This window comes from Phasianus colchicus, chromosome 29 (assembly GCF_987193195.1).
Source record: "Phasianus colchicus chromosome 29, bPhaCol1.hap1.1, whole genome shotgun sequence".
Classification (NCBI taxonomy): Eukaryota; Metazoa; Chordata; class Aves; order Galliformes; family Phasianidae; genus Phasianus; species Phasianus colchicus.
The window spans coordinates 2,786,867-2,808,173 of NC_143464.1; the positions used below are offsets into that span (position 1 = coordinate 2,786,867).

General features: G+C 53.1%; 2 protein-coding genes across 2 annotated transcripts; both read left to right on the top strand.

Annotated features, from left to right (window-relative positions):
* Positions 1-6,841: 6,841 nt before the first annotated feature.
* On the top strand, positions 6,842-7,798 carry LOC149914615 (olfactory receptor 14A16-like). Its single transcript, XM_090126704.1, has one exon. It carries the CDS (start codon positions 6,842-6,844, stop codon positions 7,796-7,798), a length of 957 nt encoding a protein of 318 aa, XP_089982830.1.
* Positions 7,799-13,703: 5,905 nt separating this feature from the next.
* Positions 13,704-15,476, top strand: LOC149914616 (uncharacterized). Its single transcript, XM_090126456.1, has 4 exons — positions 13,704-14,429; positions 14,528-14,599; positions 14,699-14,770; positions 14,869-15,476. The coding sequence occupies exons 1-4, from the start codon at positions 13,844-13,846 to the stop codon at positions 15,474-15,476; spliced, it is 1,338 nt and encodes a 445-aa protein (XP_089982582.1). The 5' UTR covers positions 13,704-13,843.
* The last annotated feature ends 5,831 nt before the right edge of the window (positions 15,477-21,307 follow it).

A 21,307-nucleotide genomic window follows, 5' to 3' on the forward strand; every position in this document is an offset into this window, starting at 1 on the left:
TCACCTGCAGGCTGTGCTGTGCAGAAGAGCTGCTCCTGGGCACAGCTGTCTCTCTGCAGCGCTGCCCACTTGTAGGAGCTCCCTGAGTCCCAGGAGCCCAGCCCAGCCCAGCCCAGCAGAGGATGTCATTTTCTCTTCCTCACTGCTCTCCCTGGAGATGACTTGGGGGCTGCAGGGCTGGCAGCTCCCGATAGACAACAGGGTCATCTCTGCAAAACGTACTTTGAAGTCAGATGAATTAATCACCAGTAGCCAAGCTGATTTCGGAAGCATTGTTTGTCCTAACAGATTGTGTGTGCCGAGCAAAGCTGCCAATGCCCCATCTGGTGTCATGGTTTTATGATTCTTGTTATCAGTATTCCACATCATAACATCATGTAAAGCACCGGGAATTAAAGAGTTAATACTCCAGTTCTGTGGACGGACAACTTTCTGGATACCTGGTTCTCAGAAGAGAAGAAGAACCGCATATCCCAGGGGACTCTGAGTTCAGAGGGGAAGATAAGCCGTGGGAGGAAGACCTGGGATCTCTCACTTGCTCGCTGCCTGGCAGTGTGTGGCTGCGCGCCCCAGCCGTGCGCCTTCAGTTCAAAGTAAGGCTTTTGGTTTCAGACACTTGCTCTCTCATTATATTTGAGTTATTACCCTAAATTCCAATTTTATTTTATAACATTGTGTTATCTTACATTCCAGTATCATGTTTAGTAAAAATAAGTTTCCTTCTTCAATCATTGATGCTGTTTTTTATTATTTTTATTATTATAAATTTTTTTATATTTTATTTTATTTTATTTTATTTTATTTTATTTTATTTTATTTTATTTTATTTTATTTTATTTTTATTTTTTGGCCAGTGGGACTGCCAAGCCTTCAGCCCTCTGTCACGGACACACATTGATCCAGATAACTCCGTAACAAGACAACACACTCAGTCATATGCTCTGCTTTTAGGACGGGTGTGTGGAGCCAAACGTTGGACCTGATGATCACTATGGTTCATTCCCATTGTGGGTTGTCCTAGGATTCCATGACAAGCTGGATACAAGCACGGTGGGTTGGAATGACTGTGGTGTCACTATGGGTAGGAGTTGAGTAACACAGTCACGATGTTCTCTCAAAAGTGTGGAGAGCAGTGATGTCAGAATTACTGAGTTATGGCAGTGATCATTATTACAGTGATGTCAGAGTCACTGTGCTGGAAAGGGGAGACAAGCTCAGTGATTTCAGCTCCACTGTGTCGTCACAGCTGATATGAGCACAGTGGTGTTGCAGTCAGACAGGAGCTCTGCATGTGGGTGAGCATCAAACACGGCATCCCCAGAACCAAATGCTACCAGTGAGGAAATGGTGCCTCCACCTTGGGCCTGGGAGTTCAAAGTTCTGTTGTGATTGACTGCTTGTTCAGACTGAGCCCCTCTCACATCCCACATCCTGGCATGAGACACACTGCCCACATGGGACTTGGGCCTCACGGCATCCTTGCACCCCATGCAGAGTCTGGCAGCTGCTGTGCCCTGGTCTTTCATTTGACATCAGACAAACCTCCATCCCACTGCCCCAGGAAGGGCCCTGAGCCAGCAGGAGGGACACGATCTCCCTGCCAAGGCTCTGGGGATCAGGCCTTGGCCTTTCTGCTTCACAAGACAAAGGAGGCTTTGCTCAGCATCACAGCCACCATCCCAGTGCCTTGGTCTGCCTGCAATCATGGCTTCCAATTAGCAGCTCTAACAAGTCCCTGGGGAAGCTTGCTTGATAATGGCCCTCAGTGGGGCCCATTACTACTCCAGGAAACTTCACTGTTCCTTCTGACTTTGTCTTCTTGAGCACTTCTTGCAATCTTCTCTCAGCACTGCAGGTTGATGGGCTCAGCAGCAAATGTCCCTGGGACCCATTACAACCTAAGGAGCCCTCCTGTGCCTTGTGCCTTCCTGTCATCTTCTTCAGGTGTTCAGAACTTGTACAGCAAACTGGAGAGGTATCTGGAGACATAGAAAAGAGGAAGAGAATGACAGGCATTTATGAAGACTATTTATTTACTTATTTATTTCTTTATGTATTTATTTATAATTGAGTTTAAACAAGAATTTGCAGCAGCACTTTGGAATTGATATTGACCCAGGATGTCCACTAATGAGCTCTACTCTGTCACTCTGTGGACAAAATCCTCTTCAACTTCCTCACTGCATTTCTACTCCCATTGGCCCCATGGGACAATCACTTTTCCTCACATCACTCTTCTCCTCTGCAGTCACCTGCACAGTGTCAAACCTCCCTTGCACCAACTCCCCCTGGCTTTCCTCAGAGAACCAGCTGCATATGGGTAAGGAAAAATTCTCTTTTTAGTCAGCAAGCAGAAGGAAACATGATGCAACTGAATGAACAGTAAAACACAGTGATCAGCTGCATGCCTTGTTCAAGCTACTTCTAAAGAGCTTTGCCTCTCACAGGGAATATATGTACAAGAAAAGAATTAGAGATAGGAAAGGATAAATAGAATCACAGTTAAGGAGTTGATCAAAGGCTTCATCAGACTTTGGAGAGATGGAGCAAATTCCAATAATCTCCCTGAAGTTCACGGATCAGCCAGATAGTTGGGAGGTGTCTGAGTGAACAAAGAGTAAGGGATGAGGAAATCTGGAGAGCAGTGGGAAGAGCATGTGTCCAGATGGTCTGCTGAAAACATGCCCTGAACCATGGTCATTGATTTAGGAGAGCTGGAGACACCTGCAGGATGAGGGACATCAAATACGCAGCAGAGTAGAGCAGCAGTGGATGCTGGGCATTGGTCACAGGGCATTGGCACTGGCACCACTGTCTGTGTCCCTGTACCTGAAGGCATCTGTGTCCTGCAAACACAGTTCTGGAAAACGTATTTAGGAAAAAATAAAAGACAGCAAATCCCCTAAAAGACTTGAATTTTCAATTTTTTAATCTCTTGTGTATTTCTGAATTGTGATAGCATGTTTTTATTGATTTCCATCTTGGTCTTCACTCTTTGCTTCAGCTCTATTGACATGAACATCTTTCAGTCTTCTCGCTTCAAAAATAAATGAAGATCCATTTGGGTCTGGCTCAGAGCCTGGTCCTCCCCAGAGTTTCCCTGTCTGGAACTGTCCATGACATCTCTCAGTCACTCCACTGACTGAGTTCACACTGGGGTACTGAGATCGTCACATGTTCTCAGACCTTGTTTTAGGAGGTCACAAGAAGAACAGCACGCTTCACGGCTTTCATGCCCTATTTTACTGTGAGCCCACACTCACCCTAGTTTTCCTATTGCTGTGTATATATTTCTAAAAGCCCTTCTGTCTTTGATATGCCTGGCCAGATTCAACTCTGTTTGAGTTTTGGCCTTTCTAATTAATCTCAGCAGCTACACTAGGACAAACACTCTGCATTGCTCCCAGCTCGCCACTTCTTTTTTCCAATTCCTATATATGCTTTCTTTCTGTACTGTACACCACGGACACTTGAAGAAGCCAAGGTGTGCTCTCCTGAAGCCAAAAGATGTGAGCTTGTCTTTTGTCCTCCCATTCAGACTCCTCAGCTCCACCATCCCATGGCCACTGCAGACCAGGTTCTCTTTGATATTCACATTCCACACCATCCCTGCCTTGTTGGTGAGTATGAGATGCAGCAGAGCACCTCTCCTCTTTGGTTCCTCCATGTCTTGGTCAAGAAGCTGCCAGCTGTGCCCTCCAAGGACCTTCTCGATGTTATATGTCCTGCTGTGCTGCCCCTGCTGCAGGTAGTGGAGAGAAAAAGGCCTCAAAGGGAACAAGGGCCTGAGAAATGAGGCTCCCATCTGTCTGCAGAGGGCACCTTCCACTTGCCCTTCCTGATCAGGAAGCCAGGAACAGACACTGTTGGTCTCCTCTGTTTGTCACTGCCATTCGCTCTGACCTGGCTGCTCTGCCATGCCCATCAAGAGCTCAGTGCACTCCCACACTTCCTTGTCTCCTTGCCCATCCATCGTAAGGACTCTGTATCCCCCTTGTGTTACAGTCCAGTTGTGAATGTCATTTAACCATGTCCCTGTGATCCAAACAAAACCTCAGGCCTGCAGCTCTAATAACATTTGTAGCCCAGTGAGTGTTGGTGTTCCCATTACTGAAAAAAGACATAAAGAAAAATCCTAATTGGATTGCTCTAAGCCTGAGTGGACAGCTCATCTATGGTATTTTTGTCCAGAAGGAGGCATATGGGCGTTAGATCCACTGCGGGGCTCAGTAATGTCCAAGCAGCATGGACACTCCTGGGCATGGCTTTCCTGAAGGCCTTGAGCTGCATTTGCAGCTGCATGTGAGTGTGCTGGACAGCCCAGGGAACTGGTATGACACTAGGCTGCTTCTGATGTCATTCACATGAGAGCACATAGAAAACTGAAGCTTCTTCAGTTGAAGAATAAAGATGTGTGTCAGCTCTGTCGTGCCTTGAGCTCCGCAATAGGCAGCAGATGGAGAACAGAGGAAGATTTGCCTCTTCTTTTGAGAGCTCATCCATTTAGTCAGCTGAATAACTCTGCATGCTCCTTGGAGATGAGTAAAAAAGACATACTCCAGTGCCCTAAACGCAGTGGTCTGCTGTCATTTAGGATGGCCAAGAATACCTCTGTTCCATCTCTGGCCCTCATCTGATGCTCAGGAAGGAGGTGTCTGTCTCAGGGATTTCCCACACACTTCCCAAGCACTAGCACACATCCAGGAGCACCCCAGGCACCTTGGTCATCACCCAGGGTCTGTGTGTGAGCAACTGACTCTCCTCTGGAGGACCAAGGACTCAGAGCAGGAGCTCACATGCAGGCAACTCCTTGTGCACATCTAAACTGAACCAGAGAAATCTCAAACCTATTTCCGCCATAGGGATTCCATCCAGGGATGAGATGCCAGCACCGCCTCAGCAGGATCACTGCCCTGCCCAGGGCAAGTCTACCCATCCCTGTCCATGCTGTGTGTTCTTTTCGTTACAGCAACACTCAATGAAGGACTAACAACAGTATGTCTGGAATTAGTCCTTGTCCAGTGGGCATTTGGTGGTTAATTCAGCATATTTCAGAGTACAGTCATGATGCTGTTGTCCTTCAGGAGCTTTTGGCCACGGAGACCCAGGCACATCTCCAGGGAGATCATTGGGAGGATAGAAATCACATCCTCCGCTGCTGAGCTGTTCTGAGCTCCTGGGACACAGGGAGCTCCTACAAGTGGGCAGTGCTGCAGAGACACAGCTCTGACTAAGAGCAGCTCCCGTGTACTCTGCCTCAGCACAAGGGGCGCATTCGGCAGGTGACATGAAGATGGAAGAGAAAGGAGAGAGGGATTACAGGATGTGTGGGGTGTGAATAGGCTGCGACCTCACTGCAGGAGCATTGCTTTCAGCCACTGACATGGTAAGTCTCTCACTATAGGTAATGCAAACACTTTTCCAAGAGGGATCACCAGATCTGGCACATCCCAGTGCAGATCAGGCTGCATACACTCTGTGTTTCTTTATCATGGAATAAGAGCTGTTCCAGCTGAGGGCTTCCCTGCTGCAGTGCCAGAGCTCAGCCCTGAGGGCACATCAAGAGAGAACCCTTAAGTGCATTTTACCTCTCTGCTTTCCTTTAACGTATATATTCTTTCAGTAAAGCCATGGGAGCTCTCTTAGGTTCCCTTATTCACTTGAAAAAATGAATCTGAAGATGGAGTGGGTTCTGGACAGCAAATAGGAATGCAGAGATTTGGGCTGGTGTCTGTATGCTCAGTCAGGGAAATGACAGGAAAACAGCCCCCAGGATGAAAATCTGCAGACCACAGAGATATGATTAGGGAATTACCCCCTTCATTGCAGGGACCTTGCTCTGAGCAAGCTCCCACCTAGAAAAGCCTCTGCCCACATGACCATGGGGTCCAATGCATGAACCAGCTCCTGTGCAGGCAGAGCTCCAGCAGAGCAGAGCAGCATCTCCCCAGGCACGTGTCCATCACCCTCTGCAGTGCACAGGGGCTGAGAGCCACTGCCTGGGGCTGTGGGCAATGCAGTCTGTGAGGCTGGGAAGGAGCTGGCTTTCCCTTAATGAGATGCCATCATTAGGACACATCTCCCTGAGGTGTCCTTAGGAACCGTGAGCTGACCTTCAGGATGCAAATATTTCCCCTAGTCATGAAATCAAAGTGCAGGGAAGAAGCAGAGAGATGCAATATGCAAATGCTGTGGGGTTGGTGAAATCAGTGTTAGGGGTCATTTGCAAGATGTGTGGTCATGAGGCACTGCTGAAGTACGTCGAGAAAGGGTGACTACACAGTGATGGGCCGAGGACTCCTGTTTTCTGAGCTGGGTCTGACTTCAGAACTTTATGGGAATGCAATCATCTTGCGTCTGCTAAGTAGTCAAGCTCAGAGCAATTGGAAAGAAACCCAGTCAGCTCCCCTTGCCCTGCACTAAGCAGCAGTGAATCCATTTGCCTCTCAGGTCTTACAGCTGTTCAGACTTCAGCAAACACTCCTTGGGCATGGTGAGCAGGATGAGAATTTGTAGGAAAAAGTGATCCCTAGAACTTCTAATTTATCCACATATTTTTGGCATTAAGGTTCAGATGCCAACCAGCACTTCTGCATTAGAAGTGATTTTATCTCATACATTCTGAAAGTAAAGTTTGACTCCACACCATCACCATGGTTCCATGTAACCATAGGGACAAGTCTGCTTCATTGAGATTAAAAGTGCAGAGACCCTCATGGCAAATTTGACCTCATGAAATGTAGATCACATCATGGAGATGAATGAACACAGCCCACATGGAAAGACTTGTCCTTGACTTTTATCCTCCTTGAACAGGTCCTGGTGCCCAGAAATACTGCAGATGCCCAACAGCAGCTCCATCAGCGAGTTCCTCCTGCTGGCGTTGGCAGACACGCGGCAGCTGCAGCTCCTGCACTTCTGGCTCTTGCTGGGCATCTACCTGGCTGCCCTCCTGGGCAACGGCCTCATCAGCACAGCCGTAGCCTGCCACCACCGCCTGCACACCCCCATGTACTTCTTCCTCCTCAACCTCGCCCTCCTCGACCTGGGCTGCATCTCCACCACTCTCCCCAAAGCCATGGCCAATGCCCTCTGGGACACCAGGCACATCTCCTATGCAGGATGTGTTGCCCAGACATTTCTGTTTGTCTTTTTGTTTTCCGCAGAGTATTGCATTCTCACCATCATGTCCTATGACCGCTACGTTGCCATCTGCAAGCCCCTGCACTACGGGACCTTGATGGACAGCAGAGCTTGTGCCACCATGGCAGCAGCTGCCTGGGGCACTGGGGTTCTCTATTCCCTGCTGCACACTGCCAATACATTTTCCCTGCCTCTCTGCCAAGGCAATGCCATCAATCAGTTCTTCTGTGAAATTGCCCAGATCCTCAAGCTCTCCTGCCTTGGTTCTTACCTCAGAGAAGTTGGGCTTATCATATTCAGTGCCTTAATCTTTCTTGCTTGTTTTGTTTTAATTGTTGTGTCATATGCACAGATCTTCAGGGCCGTGCTGAGGATGCCCTCTGAGCAGGGACAGCACAAAGCCTTCTCCACGTGCCTCCCTCACCTGGCCGTGCTCTCCCTGTTTCTCAGCACTGGCATGGTTGCCTACCTGAAGCCATCCTCCATCTCCTCCCCATCCCTGGACCTGGTGGTGTCATTTCTGTACTCAGTGCTGCCTCCAACACTGAACCCCCTCATCTACAGCATGAGGAACCAGGAGCTCAAGGATGCTCTTCGGAAACTGATGACCAAATGCGTTTCGAAAGCAGTGAACTGCCCACCTTTTTCTATCTAAGAGTTGTAATACAGATATTAACAGAATCAAACTGTCTTACTTGGTTTATATATTAGTTTTCTAAGTGTAATTTATTGATTGTTTTATTCCATGTTTTATTTATTGTAATGTTTTTCACTTAAATGTCATTATCCACATCAAGTACTACTCTGTTTGTACCTACCAAGCTTTAATTGCTAGCATTGTAGTATTGTATTTAACAATTCTTAAATACCCTCACTGCAGCCCAAAACAGAATGCTAATCCGTAATGCTTACCTGTACCCTAACACTGTCCTGAAAACCTTAGCAAAACACCAAGCCCTTTCACTAAACCTTTGCTTACTTGCTGCCCCAAAAGGTGACGTCTAACCCTTAATCCCTATCCTGAACACCCAACACACACAGACCCTGCTCCTGCGCTCTGCCCTCTTGAACATCAACCCCTCCCCTAACCCTAAACTTTGGGTACTTGGCCCTTCAGGGCAGAGCAGGAATGGTGGAGTCTTAGAGCAAATCCATGTAATGCAGTGATGAATGTGAGGCAATGTCTGTACAGGAGGTGACGTGTGACTGATCAGCTTGAGGCCATAAGGAGGAGGTGGGTAGGAATGATGCCATGAGCTCAGCTCTACCTCTGAGGAGATTTATTATGGTTATGGTAATGGGGCCTCAATGCCTCCTTGCATCCCTGTGCAGAGGCTGGGAGGTGTCACACTGCTGTCCTTCACATGGAGTACAATCTGCCCCACCACACCAACCCCAGGATGAGCCCTGAGCTCATTCCCTCACATACGATGGATCTCCCCTCCGGGGTCTGGATGTCAGGCCTTGTCTTTCTTCATCAAACAAACCAGAAGATTTCTCAGCACAAGGCTTTACCTAACTACAATCATTGCCTCCAATTCCCTGCTCTAACAAGTCCAAGGGAGGCTGTGTTGGTAATGTCCCTCAGTGGGCCCCATTAGTACGCCAAGATCCCTCCTCTTTTTCTTCCAACTTTACTTTCTCAAGTGCTTACAGCATTCTCCTCTCAGTACCTGAAGTTGATAGACCTGGCATCAAATGTACCACGCGTCTCTCTGAAGTGCAGAAAGTTGCAGTGAGCCATGTCTGTTTCATAATATGCTTAAAGTCAAGATTTATACAGCTAGGTGGAGAGGTTTCATAATGTAGTAAAGGAAGAAGATTTCAAAGGGCACCCAATAATTTATTTTTTTTCTGATTTAAAGTAGTGCATCTTGTTGCTTTTGGAGCATCATTCACCAACTGATGTTGATCCAGAGAGTCTCCTAAGGAGAGCTGCATAGGCAGGAAAAGGAATTGCTTGAGGTCTGACACAGTACGGACAACCTGACTGCTCACCTCCCCAGGCCTGATGTGTCTGCTGTATGCCACCTGGCACTTGCATCACTTTTCCCGACAGCAGAATTCTCCACTGAAGTCTGCAGCTGGATGTTACAGTTCCTTAAGACCACTCCTTTACCTGCTTTCCTTAGAGAACTGTCTGCGCACGGGCACAGGACAGGTTTCCAACTTTAAAACAAGCAACAATACAATACAACTTCCCTAAAAACAGAGCACGCTCCTCAGCCATATCCCACCAGTGTGGTTCACCTTCCCAATAGGAGAAGTACTTTACATAGGTAGATAGGAAATGATAAATGTTAATAGGAAACACATTAATTGAAGGATAAATGATAAGGAGCAAAACCCCACTGTGTGATCACAAGCATCCCACGCCATCTCCAGAGGGCTCAGAGGTCCTTTCTGGAACAGGCAGCTTTCCGATAGGACCTGCAGGAGACCAGAGCCCCCTCGAAATTCCAGCAGGAGGGCAAGCAGAGCATGTTCCTTCTCATCCATCCTCTAACTCAGAGCAATTCTCCATAGCCCTTCTTCACAGAGTCACAGAATCACAGAGTCGTAGGGGTTGGAAGGGACCTCCAGAGATCATGGAGTCAACCCCCCTGCCAAAGCAGGTTCCCTACACCAGGTCGCACAAGTAGATGTCCCGGCGGGTCTTGAATATCTCCAGAGAAGGAGACTCCACCAACCTCCCTGGGCAGCCTGTTCCAGTGCTCCGTCACCTCGCCGTAAAGAAGTCCTTGTGCACATTGGTGCGGAACTTCCTAAGCTCCAGTTTCTGGCCGTTTCCCCTCGTCCTGTTTCCACATACTACTGAAAAGAGTCTGGCCTCAACACTCTGCCCCCCACACCTTAGATATTTATAGACTTGATTCAGGTCCCCTCTCAGTCTTCTTTTCTCAAGGCTAAAGAGACCCAGCTCACTCAACCTTTCTTCATAGGGGAGATGCTCCAGGCCCTTCACCATTGTTTTGGCCCTCCGCTGGACTCTTTCCAAGCGATCCCAGTCTTTCTTGTACTGGGGAGCCCAGAACTGGACACAGTACTCCAGATGAGGCCTTACCAGGGCAGATTAGAGAGGGAGGATCGCCTCCCTCGACCCATTTGCCATGCTCTTTTTAATGCACCCCAGAATGCCACTGTGCTTTTTGGCCACAAGGGCACACTGCTGGCTTATGGCCAAACTGTCATCCACCAGGACACCCAGGTCCCTCTCCGCAGAGCTCCTCTCCAGCAGGTCATCCCCCAACCTGTACCGGTGCATGCGATTATTCCTCCCCAAATGCAAGACTCGACACTTGCTTTTGTTAAACCTCATCTGGTTTCTTACTGCCCAGCTCTCCAGCCTGTCCAGGTCTCGCTGAATGGCAGCACAGCCTTCAGGCGTGTCAGCCGATCCTCCCAACTTCGTATCATCAGCAAACTTGCTGAGGGTGGCCACCGTCCCCTCATCGAGGTCACGGATGAAGATGTTGAACAAGACTGGACCCAGCACCGACCCCTGAGGAACACCGCTGGTTACAGGTCTGCAACCGGACTCTGCAGCACCAGCGACGACCCTCTGCGCTCTGCCAGTCAGCCAGTTCTCAACCCACCTCACTGTCCACTCATCTATCCCACACTTCTTCAGCTTTGTTATAAGGATGTTGTGGGAGACAGTATCCAAGGCAAGCTAGAGGTAATAAATAATTTAAAACATACAGATAGGCCAGCGACAACTTATGTATAGCCAGCACTGAAAATAGATGTCACGCACTGCAAGAGTATCCTGCCCAAATTAAAAGGACAATTTGTTACATGGCTCAGGGAGTGCCTGAAGAAGGTATTGAGGAAGATGGGGCACGTCCCCTCCGTACCCTTTGTTTAACAAGGACTCTGAAGAAAATCACCATATGAGTATGAACAAGAAGAGTTGAGACATCTTCAGGGCTGACACCAGATAACAAACAAATTAACAGTAATTAACAAATGTGAACCTTTGATACGATTCTGAACCTGGAGTACCCAGCCAGCGGGGAAACGCGGGAGGCAAGGGGGGAAGAACAGGGTATGCAGACTGTTGTGTTGTGTCCAGAGGTGCTCCTGCCCGTGGGACGCCCGCCGTTGCAATCGCGACTAAAATCTGCTTTTCTCAGAGATCCCGTCCTGACAAAAATCACTGGGATGTTTCCAGCACCTGCAAGGGGTGCCTGTGTGTGTGTCCGTGTGAGCGTGCTGAACGAAACTCACAGGGCCGTGTGCTGCTCTGGGTGCGTGGTTTGCTTGCCTCTGCTCCTGAGACAGCCTGTCTGTCAGCTCCAAACGTACCCTGGGACGGACAGACGGACAGACAGCCAAAGGCGGTGCAGAGCGGTGGGATTGCACGCGTGCACGCGCACGAGGATGTTTCCTCGACGGCATCTGCGTGTGAGCGTGCAAAAGGGCTGCGTTGCACACGTGTCTGCACGCGCGTGTGTGCCTGCATAACCACGGCTGGGAGCATCGGGGTCTTTGCACGTGGCTGCGTGGTTTTGCACACGACTGCACGCTCGTCGGTGGTGCGTGCACATCGGTGCCCGCGTGTGTGAATGCAGAGGGGTGCGTGTGAGTGCCTCTTTGCACTCGTGTGCACGGTTCTGCACACACGCGCATACAGACGCTCCCAGGGGCCGTGGAAGCGGAGCGGGCGCGCGGCGACAGGCATCGCCGCGGGCAGCCGGGCCGCGGGCAGCCGAGACGCGCGCGGTGATGACGCAAAAACCGCGCGACCGCCCACAGAAAGGACCCCGCGCGCAGAGCCCGCCCCGTTCCGCGGCCCGACCAATGGCAGCGCGACGGGGGCGGGCCGAGCGCGGGCTCTCCGCCAATGGCGGCCGCGGCTGCGGCCCCGTCCGGGGGACGCCGGGCGGTCAGGGGAAGGCGGCGCGGGGCCGTCCGTCCCCCGTCGGCGCCGAGCCGTCCTCCGGAGTCGCCGTTCCGACGGGAGCCGGTCGGGAACGCGGTCGTTTCCGTTGATCGCTCTGCGCGTTCGTCGATTAAACGTCGAAGCTTCGTTTCCCGGCGCTTCTGCCCGCGGTCGTTTCTGCGGCTCCGATAACCCGCCCCGTCCCCGCGCCCGGCGCCGGGTGAGGACGGGGCGGCGCGAACGGCCGCGTCATAGGATGCGAGCGCCGGCCCCGTCGCTCCCCCCGCATCCCCTGCCGTCCTCGGCACCGCGTGGGAAATGGCTGGGCTGGGATTCTGGGAGAGCCGGGGCGGCTCAGCCCGCAGAAGAGGAGGCTCGGGGGGATCCCGGGCACGGCCGTCGGTCCCCGCAGGGAGGCGCGGAGAGGACGGAGCCGGGCCGCGCCCGGCGGTGCCCAGCGGCAGGACCGGAGGCTCGCGCTGCAGCACAGCGGGTTTCCCCGCGGCGCTGCCGCTGCCGCCGCCGCGCCGCTTCCCCCTGCTTGCACTGAGACAGTAAAGTGGGAAGATAAAAGGGGTCTGTAACACCGCTTGGTTTTGCTAACTCAAAAGAAATTCGCATCACGTAATTCAACCCTTCTTGCTAACTCAGGAGGAATTTATTGCTTAGCTTAGGGAATTTGTTTCTTAGTTTAAACTCTTGTTAGCTCAAGGGGAACTTATTGCTTAACCTTTGCTAGCCCAAAATACGCTCACGGAATCACAGAATTGCCAGGGTTGGAAGGGACCTCAAGGATCATGCATCTCCAACCCCCTGCCACATGCAGGGCCACCAATCATCCCACCTATTGCTAGACCAGGCTGCCCAGGGCCCCATCCAATCTGGCCTTGAACACCTCCAGGGACGGCGCATCCACAACCTCTCTGGGCAGCTGTTCCAGTACCTCACCACTCTCTCTGTAAAGAATTTCCCCCTGATGTCCAACCTCTGGGTCAGTTCTGGGCTCCAAAGCTCCAGGCAGCCTCTCCTGTGCAAGCACTGCAGGGAAGCTGCTCTGGGGGAAGGTTGTACTGCGCTCATCTGCAGAGGTCCCTTCCAGCCCCTGTGCTTCTGTGACAGGTGGATGTGTGAAGGGAGACGGCCAGCAGGTGGAAGTTTGGTGGCTTTGCAGAGTCAGAGCGCTGCAGCCCTGCGATGCCACCGCTTGTTTGAGCGTCATCAGCCACGTCCCTCCCTTTGTCTCCATTCACTGCAATGGGAGCTGAGTCGAGTGCAGCTGCAGGGCTGGGGCACCCACGGCCTGTCTGGGCAGCAGTGCCAGGGCTTCGGCTGCCTCTGGGATGAAGTTCCCTGACATCTAATCCAAATCTCCCCCCTTTATGTTAAAACCATTCCCCTTTGTCCGATCACCATCTCGACACGTAAAAAGTTCATTTCCATGAAGTTTATCATCTCCACTGAAACAATGGAAGGCCACAGTGAGCAGCCACAGCGAGTGTTGGTGACGGGGCAGGCAGAGAGCAATGCCTGTGACACTGTCACAGAGAATCCTTGTGAGCTCAGGGGAGAGGGGCTGACCTCAGCGGTCACGGAACCCCCCGCTGCCACTCTTGAGCTCCCGTGGCAGGTAAGGCAGCAGGCTGCTCTGCTCCTGGCACTGCGGCCCTCTGGGTGATCCCAGTGCCCCAGATCTCAGCCCGGCGCCCATTTGGGCATTTCCCCACAGAGAGAATCCCTTCAGGGACGCTGACGGTGCTTCCGACACCCGACGCTGCTTTCTTTGGATCCCTTGTGCCACCACCGGCCACTGCTGCAATGCAGCCCAGCATCGGCGGAGCAGTGCCGGTGTCACCGCAACCCCTCCCTGTCCCCAGTGTCACCCACGTGGCGCCTCAGGCCTCCGTCTGGCCTGGGCTACCAGGCATCCAGGGACAGGGAGCGCAGCTCCCACCTGGGGAGCCTCCAGCCGTGGTTCAGCTGCCACCCGGGGGGCAGCACTTACCGCTGCTGCAGCTGCTACTCTGGGATCAGCACCCAGGCATGGCTCCCCCCACGGCCCCTGCCCACTGCTGGGGACATCCCCTGCTGGCAGGGACGCCGCAGCCCCAGCGGCCGATGGGGCTGTGGCCTGGGGCCGTGTTCCATGGGGAGCCCCCGCAGCCCGCAGGCAGCTGCCCGCTGCAGGCCTCCGGCAGCCCCGTCCTTCTGCCAGCACCTTCGATGCAGCAGCAGGTGCTCCCCGTGCCCTGCACGCTGCCCGCCAGCTGGGAGCAGGCGGTGGGGCCCTTTGGAGATGCCGTGGTGCTCACGGAGGACCAGGGGCACCCAGCGCCCACCAACGTGTGCCCCCATCCCACCACGGCTCCACTCACCTGCAGCACCGCAGCGCTGGAATCAGGTGGTGAGTTTGGGGGCTGCAGAGCGGGCGGCAGGCTGTCCGCACCGGCTGGTTGTGGGAAAGCTGGCATTGCCCCACTGGGGATTTTCTTGCTTTTCCAGCAGCGACAACGAGCGCAGACGTCTCGCAGGACATAATGGACATCGACGACCTCCTGACGTGGATGAACAGCGGTGAGTTTGGGGGCAGCAGAGCTGGCAGGGAGCTGTTCGCATTGAGCGGCTGTGGGAAAGCTGGCATTGCCCATGTGGGGATTCTCTTCCCTTTTCCAGAAGTGACATCCAGCACAGAGATCCCGGACGACATCCCGGACATGGATGACCTCCTGGCATGGGTCAACAATGGTGAGTCTGGGGGCTGCAGAGCTGGCGGGGGGTGTCTGCATTGGGTGGCTGTGGGAATGCTGTGATCATCATTCTGGGGGATGTTCTTGCTTTTTCAGAAGTGACGAGTCCTCTGGAGGTCCCCCAGCAGAACCAGGACCTGGTTGATGTCCAAGCAGAGGGGACCGATTGCACTGAGACTGTGGAAAACGGTCACAGTGAGCTGCTGCCAGAACTGAACGTCCAGGAAAGGGCAGAGCTGCTGCGGTGGATCGATGCCACGCGGCCACCGAGCCCAGCTGTCCCCAGCAGCCTCGACAGCGCTCCTTTCATCGCAGCGCTCCCTGACTTTCCCTGGGCCGGCACGGAGCTCAGCGGAGAGGCAGAGGCTGATGCCAGGCCCATCAGCGACCTGTTCTGGAGGCAGCCAGCATGCTGTGGGCAGCTCTCCGAGTCGCTGCCCTTTGGGCATCTGACGGAAGAGGCGCGGCAGAGGCAGCCCCGGGTGGTTCTCACCCGCCTGGCGCTGCCACCCGGCTGCATCTCCTGCCACGTGCCAGACGACCCCCACGGGGATGGCACCGAGCCGGCCGAGTGCCCAGCGCCCGCCTGCACCACTGGGAAAGGCAAGAGCAGAGGGCACGAGCAGCGCACTGGCAGCGTCCCAACCAGAAAGAGGGAGCTGCCCCTGGGCCAGGACGCTCCAGGACAGAAACACCGGTGCTAGGTGAAGCTGGGTGGGCTCAGCACGAGCGGGAGCCTCCGCAGAAACCGGCCCACGTGGTGCAGCAGGAGGCACGGCCATAGCCAACAAAGAAGCCTACCTGTAGCCCTGGGCTCCTCGCCGGCCCCAGTGGCACACAGAGAGCAGCAGCAGTGCTCCAGGGGCACCAGCACCGGCCCAGCCCTACCCCTCCAAACCTGGGCTGTCCACAAACGTCATCTTGGACTAGGACGATGTGGGACTGTGTTAAATTACGTTGTGTTAAATCCTGTTAGATTCTGTTCAGTTATGATCAATTATATTATTTTACATTACGTTATATTATTAAATGTTTTGCATTCACTTTCCTACGCCTCCACCTGCAGTTGTTCATGCAGCACCAAATCCCCCCCAGGCCCTCTGCAGACACCTATGGGGCAGGATGGGGCAGCACAAAGGGCCGTGTCCCAGGCCTGCCCCCACCGGCCCCATCCCACCCCTCCAAAATCCCTTCTCCCTCTCAGTCAGCACTGCCTGGGAACATAAGAATGGGGAATGGTTGGGGTGGGATTCTGGGAGAGCTGGGGCAGCTCAGCCTGCAGAAGAGGAGGCTCGGTGGATCCCGGGCACGGCCATCAGTCCCTGCAGGGAGGTGCAGAGAGGACAGAGCCGGGCTGCACCCAGCAGTGCCCAGCAGCAGGACCGGAGGCTCGCACTGCAGCACAGCAGGTTTCCCTGTATGTCACCACTGAGCCCCCAGCTTGGGTCAGCGCCGCTGAATATTTTTGCCAATGATCACAATGCAGGAGATGAGTGCATCTTCGTGAAATCCACCAGGCATCCTAAGGCATGAGGTGCTGCTGGCACTCCTGAGGCTTCTAAGGGACAGCAGGGAAAACCGGAGGGCTGAGGACAGTAGGTGGGGGCTCTTGAAGGGACTTTGAGGTGCCATGGGTTCAGAATTGCGTTTTTTCCTCATGTTTCACACAGAAGGTGGCAGTTTGGCTCAGCACCTCGAGGTGGCAGCAGGACCCCCAGCAACGGAAGCGTCCGCTGCCCAGAGCCCCGTGTGTGGCTGTGGGAAAGATGGAGGGTGGGATAAACGTAGAACATGCACAGGAGGTTATCAGATCAAACACAAAGTTGGCACCAAGCTTCCCCCAGCAGCTTTTTGCAGGTAGCTCAGTCATTGTGTTTTATTCTCTCCTGACTCAGTCCAAAAGCATTATCCTCATCTGCCAGCAGGTGTTACCCCCGACCTCGTCACTGGGCAGTGCTTCAGCAGCACCAAGTTGCCTCTGTGGCCCTCATTCACCTCACTGCGTTAGCACTCAGATGTTATTCTCATTAAACTACATTCTTTCTTTCCTCCTCCAAATAAAATATTTGTCAGACTAGAGAAATAGAAAGCTGAATCTGGGACACCCACAGTCTGCAAAATAGTCTGGCACGAGGAAACAATGCTGAAGGCCGAGAGAGGTCTGTGCCAAGGAGCACATCTGCAAGACAAAAGGGAAATATCACCCTGCAGCCTTCTCCTTTAAAGCAGAAGGGAACACCTTGGGTAGACAGAGCACACTTCATATGCTCAAAATCCAGCACGTCAGGCTGGCAAGAGAGGATTCTGAACTGCCATCCTTTATGCTTCCCTCCACAGTGGGGTCTGTCACACAGAGCTGGGTAGGAACTTACTGGCACTGGCAGGGCCCTTTCTTGCAGCACCACTCCTGATAGTTAGAATTAAAAGCATAAAGAAATCATAACAGAAGTTCTCTGTGAAAACTACACATAATGTTCCTTCCGCAAGCAAACAAGCCCAATACATGCTAGTAAAAACTTCTGCACCAAAAAGCAGCAAAGATGGCATGCAGGACAGAAATAGGTAGTGTGCGTGTTTAAAGGCATTTTAGAGCCCAATGGTTCTTGCTACAGCACACCTGACTCACGTTAAAAGCTGAACAGCACAAGAATACCTGTTTCCATCAGCAGCCATCATCCACAACAGCCAGATTTCTGAGGCCACCTGGCCCAAACGTTCCTTTTGCTCAGCACATTATTCCTACAAGAGAGATTTGATCACAGCACGTGCGTCAGTCTTCAAACAGCCCCTCCTAGCAGCAAGGAGCGAGGAGTGGCACTAATACTTCTTCACTGGTGGGAATCTCAACAGAAGGTGTTACAAATGTGGCAGAGATTGCTGCATACAGCCAAGCACACACGACTGTGCACGCTCTCCTGTCTCTGTCCCAATGCTAGAAATACCCAGAAGAGCTCAGCGTTGTCCTGCTTTCATTTGCTTACATGAACTGTTTTAAAATGCATGTTATTCCAGGCTGGCACAAGCTTTAGTGCCTAAAACCACCACTTGAGAGGCCGACACCAGCTCTGGGGCCTGAGAACTCAGCAGAGAGACCGGCACTGGCACCGGGGCCTGGAGCCACAGCCACTGCCTGAGAGGCTGGCACCGGCCCCGAGCACTGAAGCCACCGCCACAGAGGCCAGCACAGCCATGGGGCTTAAAGCCACATCCACAGCCAGACAGGTTGGCACCAGCCATGGGGCCTAAAGCTGCAACCAGAGCCCAGCACCGACCCCGGGGCCTGAATCCACAGCCAGGGATGCTGACGGTGGCCATGGGGCCCGGAGCCACAGCCAGGCAGAGCAGCACCAGCCCTGGGGCCCAAAGCACAGCACAAGAGGCCAGAGCCAGGCCAAGGGCCTGAAGCCACAGCTGCAGCACAAGAGGCCAGCACCAGCCCTGGGCTGTATAGCCACAGTTACAGCCACAGAGGCCGACAGCAGCCCAGGGATCAAAAGCCACAGCCACAGCCACAGCCAGCGAGGCCGGCACTGGCCACAGGGCCTGAAGCTGCAGCCCGGGAGGCCGACATCGGCCCCGGGGCCTGAAGGCACAGCCAGAGGCCAGCACCGGCCCTGGGGCATACAGATGTGCATTCCTAGTGCTGCTGCTGGTTCCCTGGGACTCCACTGACCACCACGAGGCCGTATTGGTCTTTCCTGGTTTCTATTGGGATGCACAAAGTCATCCTCGCTTCTCCGTTACTTTACTGCACATAACCCCATTGGGTGACCCCAGTGTTTATTTCCCAAAAGCTGGATCTGGGAGGCGTCCGTTTCCTTCCCTTGTGATGAAGGCACAGAAGCGATGCGGGCACTCGCTGAGGTCACAGTGGTTGCTGGGCTGGGAGCGTTTGTGCCACAGCTGGTGAGCAGAGCTGGTGCTCTGGTGAGCGTGCTGCACGCAGACTGAGCTGTGAGCCTTCCTTGGAGCAGATCACCTGTGAGAGCCCGTCAGAAGCACCGCTGCGGCGTGTGTGTGAGCTGGGCACAGCTCCGGCTGAGCAGGGACCAGGTGAGCTGGGTTTGGTGCCGGCTGCTTGCCGGGAGCTGTCAGGGCAGGAAGGCTGGGCTGGGGAGGAGTTCCCAGCTCCAGCAGTGCCCCTCAGCACGGCTGTTTCCAGGGGAAATGGGTTCTTGTTGTGATTCCGTCCCACGTTTTGGTGAGGATGATGAAATGTCATTCCTCCCCTGGTCAGTTGCTGCCGGACCCCCGCCTTCATGTCAGACCCTGACAAGGAAGGAGAGCACAAACATCGTAGAGTTCAAGTCGTGCCTTGCTGCCCCACAGATGGCTGGGTGCAGAGCTGCTGAGGAGATGCAGAAGAGCACTTGCTGACACCAGCCATGCAGTCAGACACAAGCTGGAGCTAGGGTTGGGCAGCTCTTGCAGCCAGCTGATTTGCAGACATCGCCCTCCTCAAGAGACTGAATTGCGTGGCAGAAGAAAGGTGGGAGAATGCTTCTTCCTCACCATTTGTCGCTTGTTGGTACTTTCTGCAGGATTCCTGTCCAAAAGGAGAGCCTGGGGATCGAGGCAGTCTGAGGAAGAGTGAAGCCAGCTCTTTCCAAGAGTGGGGGAAGTTCCTGCGGAGAGAGCCCTCGGAACTTCAGCTTCCTCTGACACTTCACAGAATCACAGAATTGGCAGGGTTGGAAGGGACCTCAAGGATCATGAATCTCCAACCCCCCTGCCACATGCAGGGCCACCAACCATTCCACCTAATGCTAGACCAGACTGCCCAGGATGCCCCATCCAATCTGGCTTTGAACACCTCCAGGTATTGACGGGGCATCCACAACCTCCCTGGGCAGCCTGTTCCAGTACCTCACCACTCTCTCCGTAAAGAATTTCCCCCTGACGTCCAACCTAAATCTCCCTTCCCTCAGCTTAAAACCATTTCCCCTTGTCCTGCTGTCACTCACCCTTTCAAAGAGTTGATTCCCCTCCTCTTTGTAGGCTCCCTTTAGGTACTGAAAGGCTGCAATGAGGTCACCCCGCAGCCTTCTTTTCTCCAGGCTGAACAAGCCCAGCTCCCTCAACCTGTCCTCATAGGGGAGGTGCTCCAGTCCCCTGATCATCTTCGTGGCCCTCCTCTGGACCCTCTCCAACAGCTCCCTGTCTTTCTTGTACTGGGGGCTCCAGACCTGGACGCAGTATTCCAGATGGGGCCTCATAAGAGCAGAGTAGAGGGGAACAATCACCTCTCTGTCCCTGCTGGCCACCCCTCTTTTGATGGAGCCCAGGATCCCATTTGCCTTCCGAGCCGCAAGGGCACACTGCTGGCTCATGTTAAGTTTTTCGTCTACCAAGACCCCCAGGTCCTTCTCCACAGGGCTGCTCTCAAGGACCTCTCCTTCCAGTCTGTAGGGATGCTTGGGATTCCTCCGGCCCAAGTGCAAAACTCTGCACTTTGCCGTGTTGAACCTCATCAGGTTCACCCGGGCCCACCTTTCTAGCCTCTCGAGGTCCCTCTGAATGGCATCCCTTCCTTCAACCGTGTCAACCACACCACTCAGCTTGGTGTCGTCAGCAAACTTGCTGAGGGTGCACTCAATTCCGTCATCGATGTCATTGATAAAGATGTTAAAGAGCACCGGTCCCAAGACAGATCCTTGGGGGACGCCGCTCGTTACCAGCCTCCACCTGGACATAGAGCCATTGATGACCACTCTCTGTCTGCGGCCTTTCAACCAGTTTCTTATCCATTGAGTGGTCCATCCATCAAATCCACATCCCTCCAGTTTGGAGATAAGGATGTGGTGGGGGACCATGTCAAAGGCCTTGCTCAAGTCCAGGTAAATGACATCGGTCGCCTTTCCCTTGTCCACCGATGCTGTCACTCCATCATAAAAGGCCACCAGATTGGTCAAGCATGACCTTCCTCTGGTGAAGCTGTGCTGGCTGTCACGGATCACACGCCCTTTCCTCATGTGATCAAGCATGTCATCCAGGATGACCTGCTCTGCCCTGCATAACCAAGTACCCAAAGTTTAGGGTTAGGGGAGGGGTTGAAGGTGAGGAGGGCAGAGTGCAGGAGCAGGCTCTGTGGGTGTTGGGAGTTCAGGATAGGGATTAAGGGTTAAAAGTCACCTTGTGGGGCATAGATGATGCAAAGATTTAGTGAGAGAGTTTGGTGTTTTGCTAAGGTTTTCAGGGCAGTGTTAGGGTACAGGTAAGCATTACAGATAGGTGTTTTGTTTTGGGCTGCAGTTTGGGCTAGCGTTAAATATAACATTTTAATGCTAGCAACTAAAGCTTGGTTTTAGAATGAGTGGGAGAGTAAGTGTGGGAATCTGTGCAGTCCGTTCCTTGGGAATGTTCTTGGCAGCAACGTTTAAAGAAGCCTGGAGCCTTCAGGCACTGCCATGAGGAGATCTCCACTAACGATGGACTTGCTGTGGTGGAAACTGTCTGACACAATTGCCTACTGCGTGTCCTTGCTTGTGTTTGCAGCCACACAGCAGCACTGTCACCAAGCCACAGGAGCTGCAAT

What these genes read in the sequence shown, in the direction of transcription:
- LOC149914615 (XM_090126704.1), top strand. Translation starts at nt 6,842, where the DNA reads ATGCCCAACAGCAGCTCCATCAGCGAGTTCCTCCTGCTGGCGTTGGCA.
- LOC149914616 (XM_090126456.1), top strand. Translation starts at nt 13,844, where the DNA reads ATGCAGCCCAGCATCGGCGGAGCAGTGCCGGTGTCACCGCAACCCCTC. An exon ending in CGCAGCGCTGGAATCAGGTG is followed by an intron (nt 14,430 to 14,527) that starts GTGAGTTTGGGG and finishes TTGCTTTTCCAG; the next exon opens with CAGCGACAACGAGCGCAGAC. An exon ending in CCTGGCATGGGTCAACAATG is followed by an intron (nt 14,771 to 14,868) that starts GTGAGTCTGGGG and finishes TTGCTTTTTCAG; the next exon opens with AAGTGACGAGTCCTCTGGAG.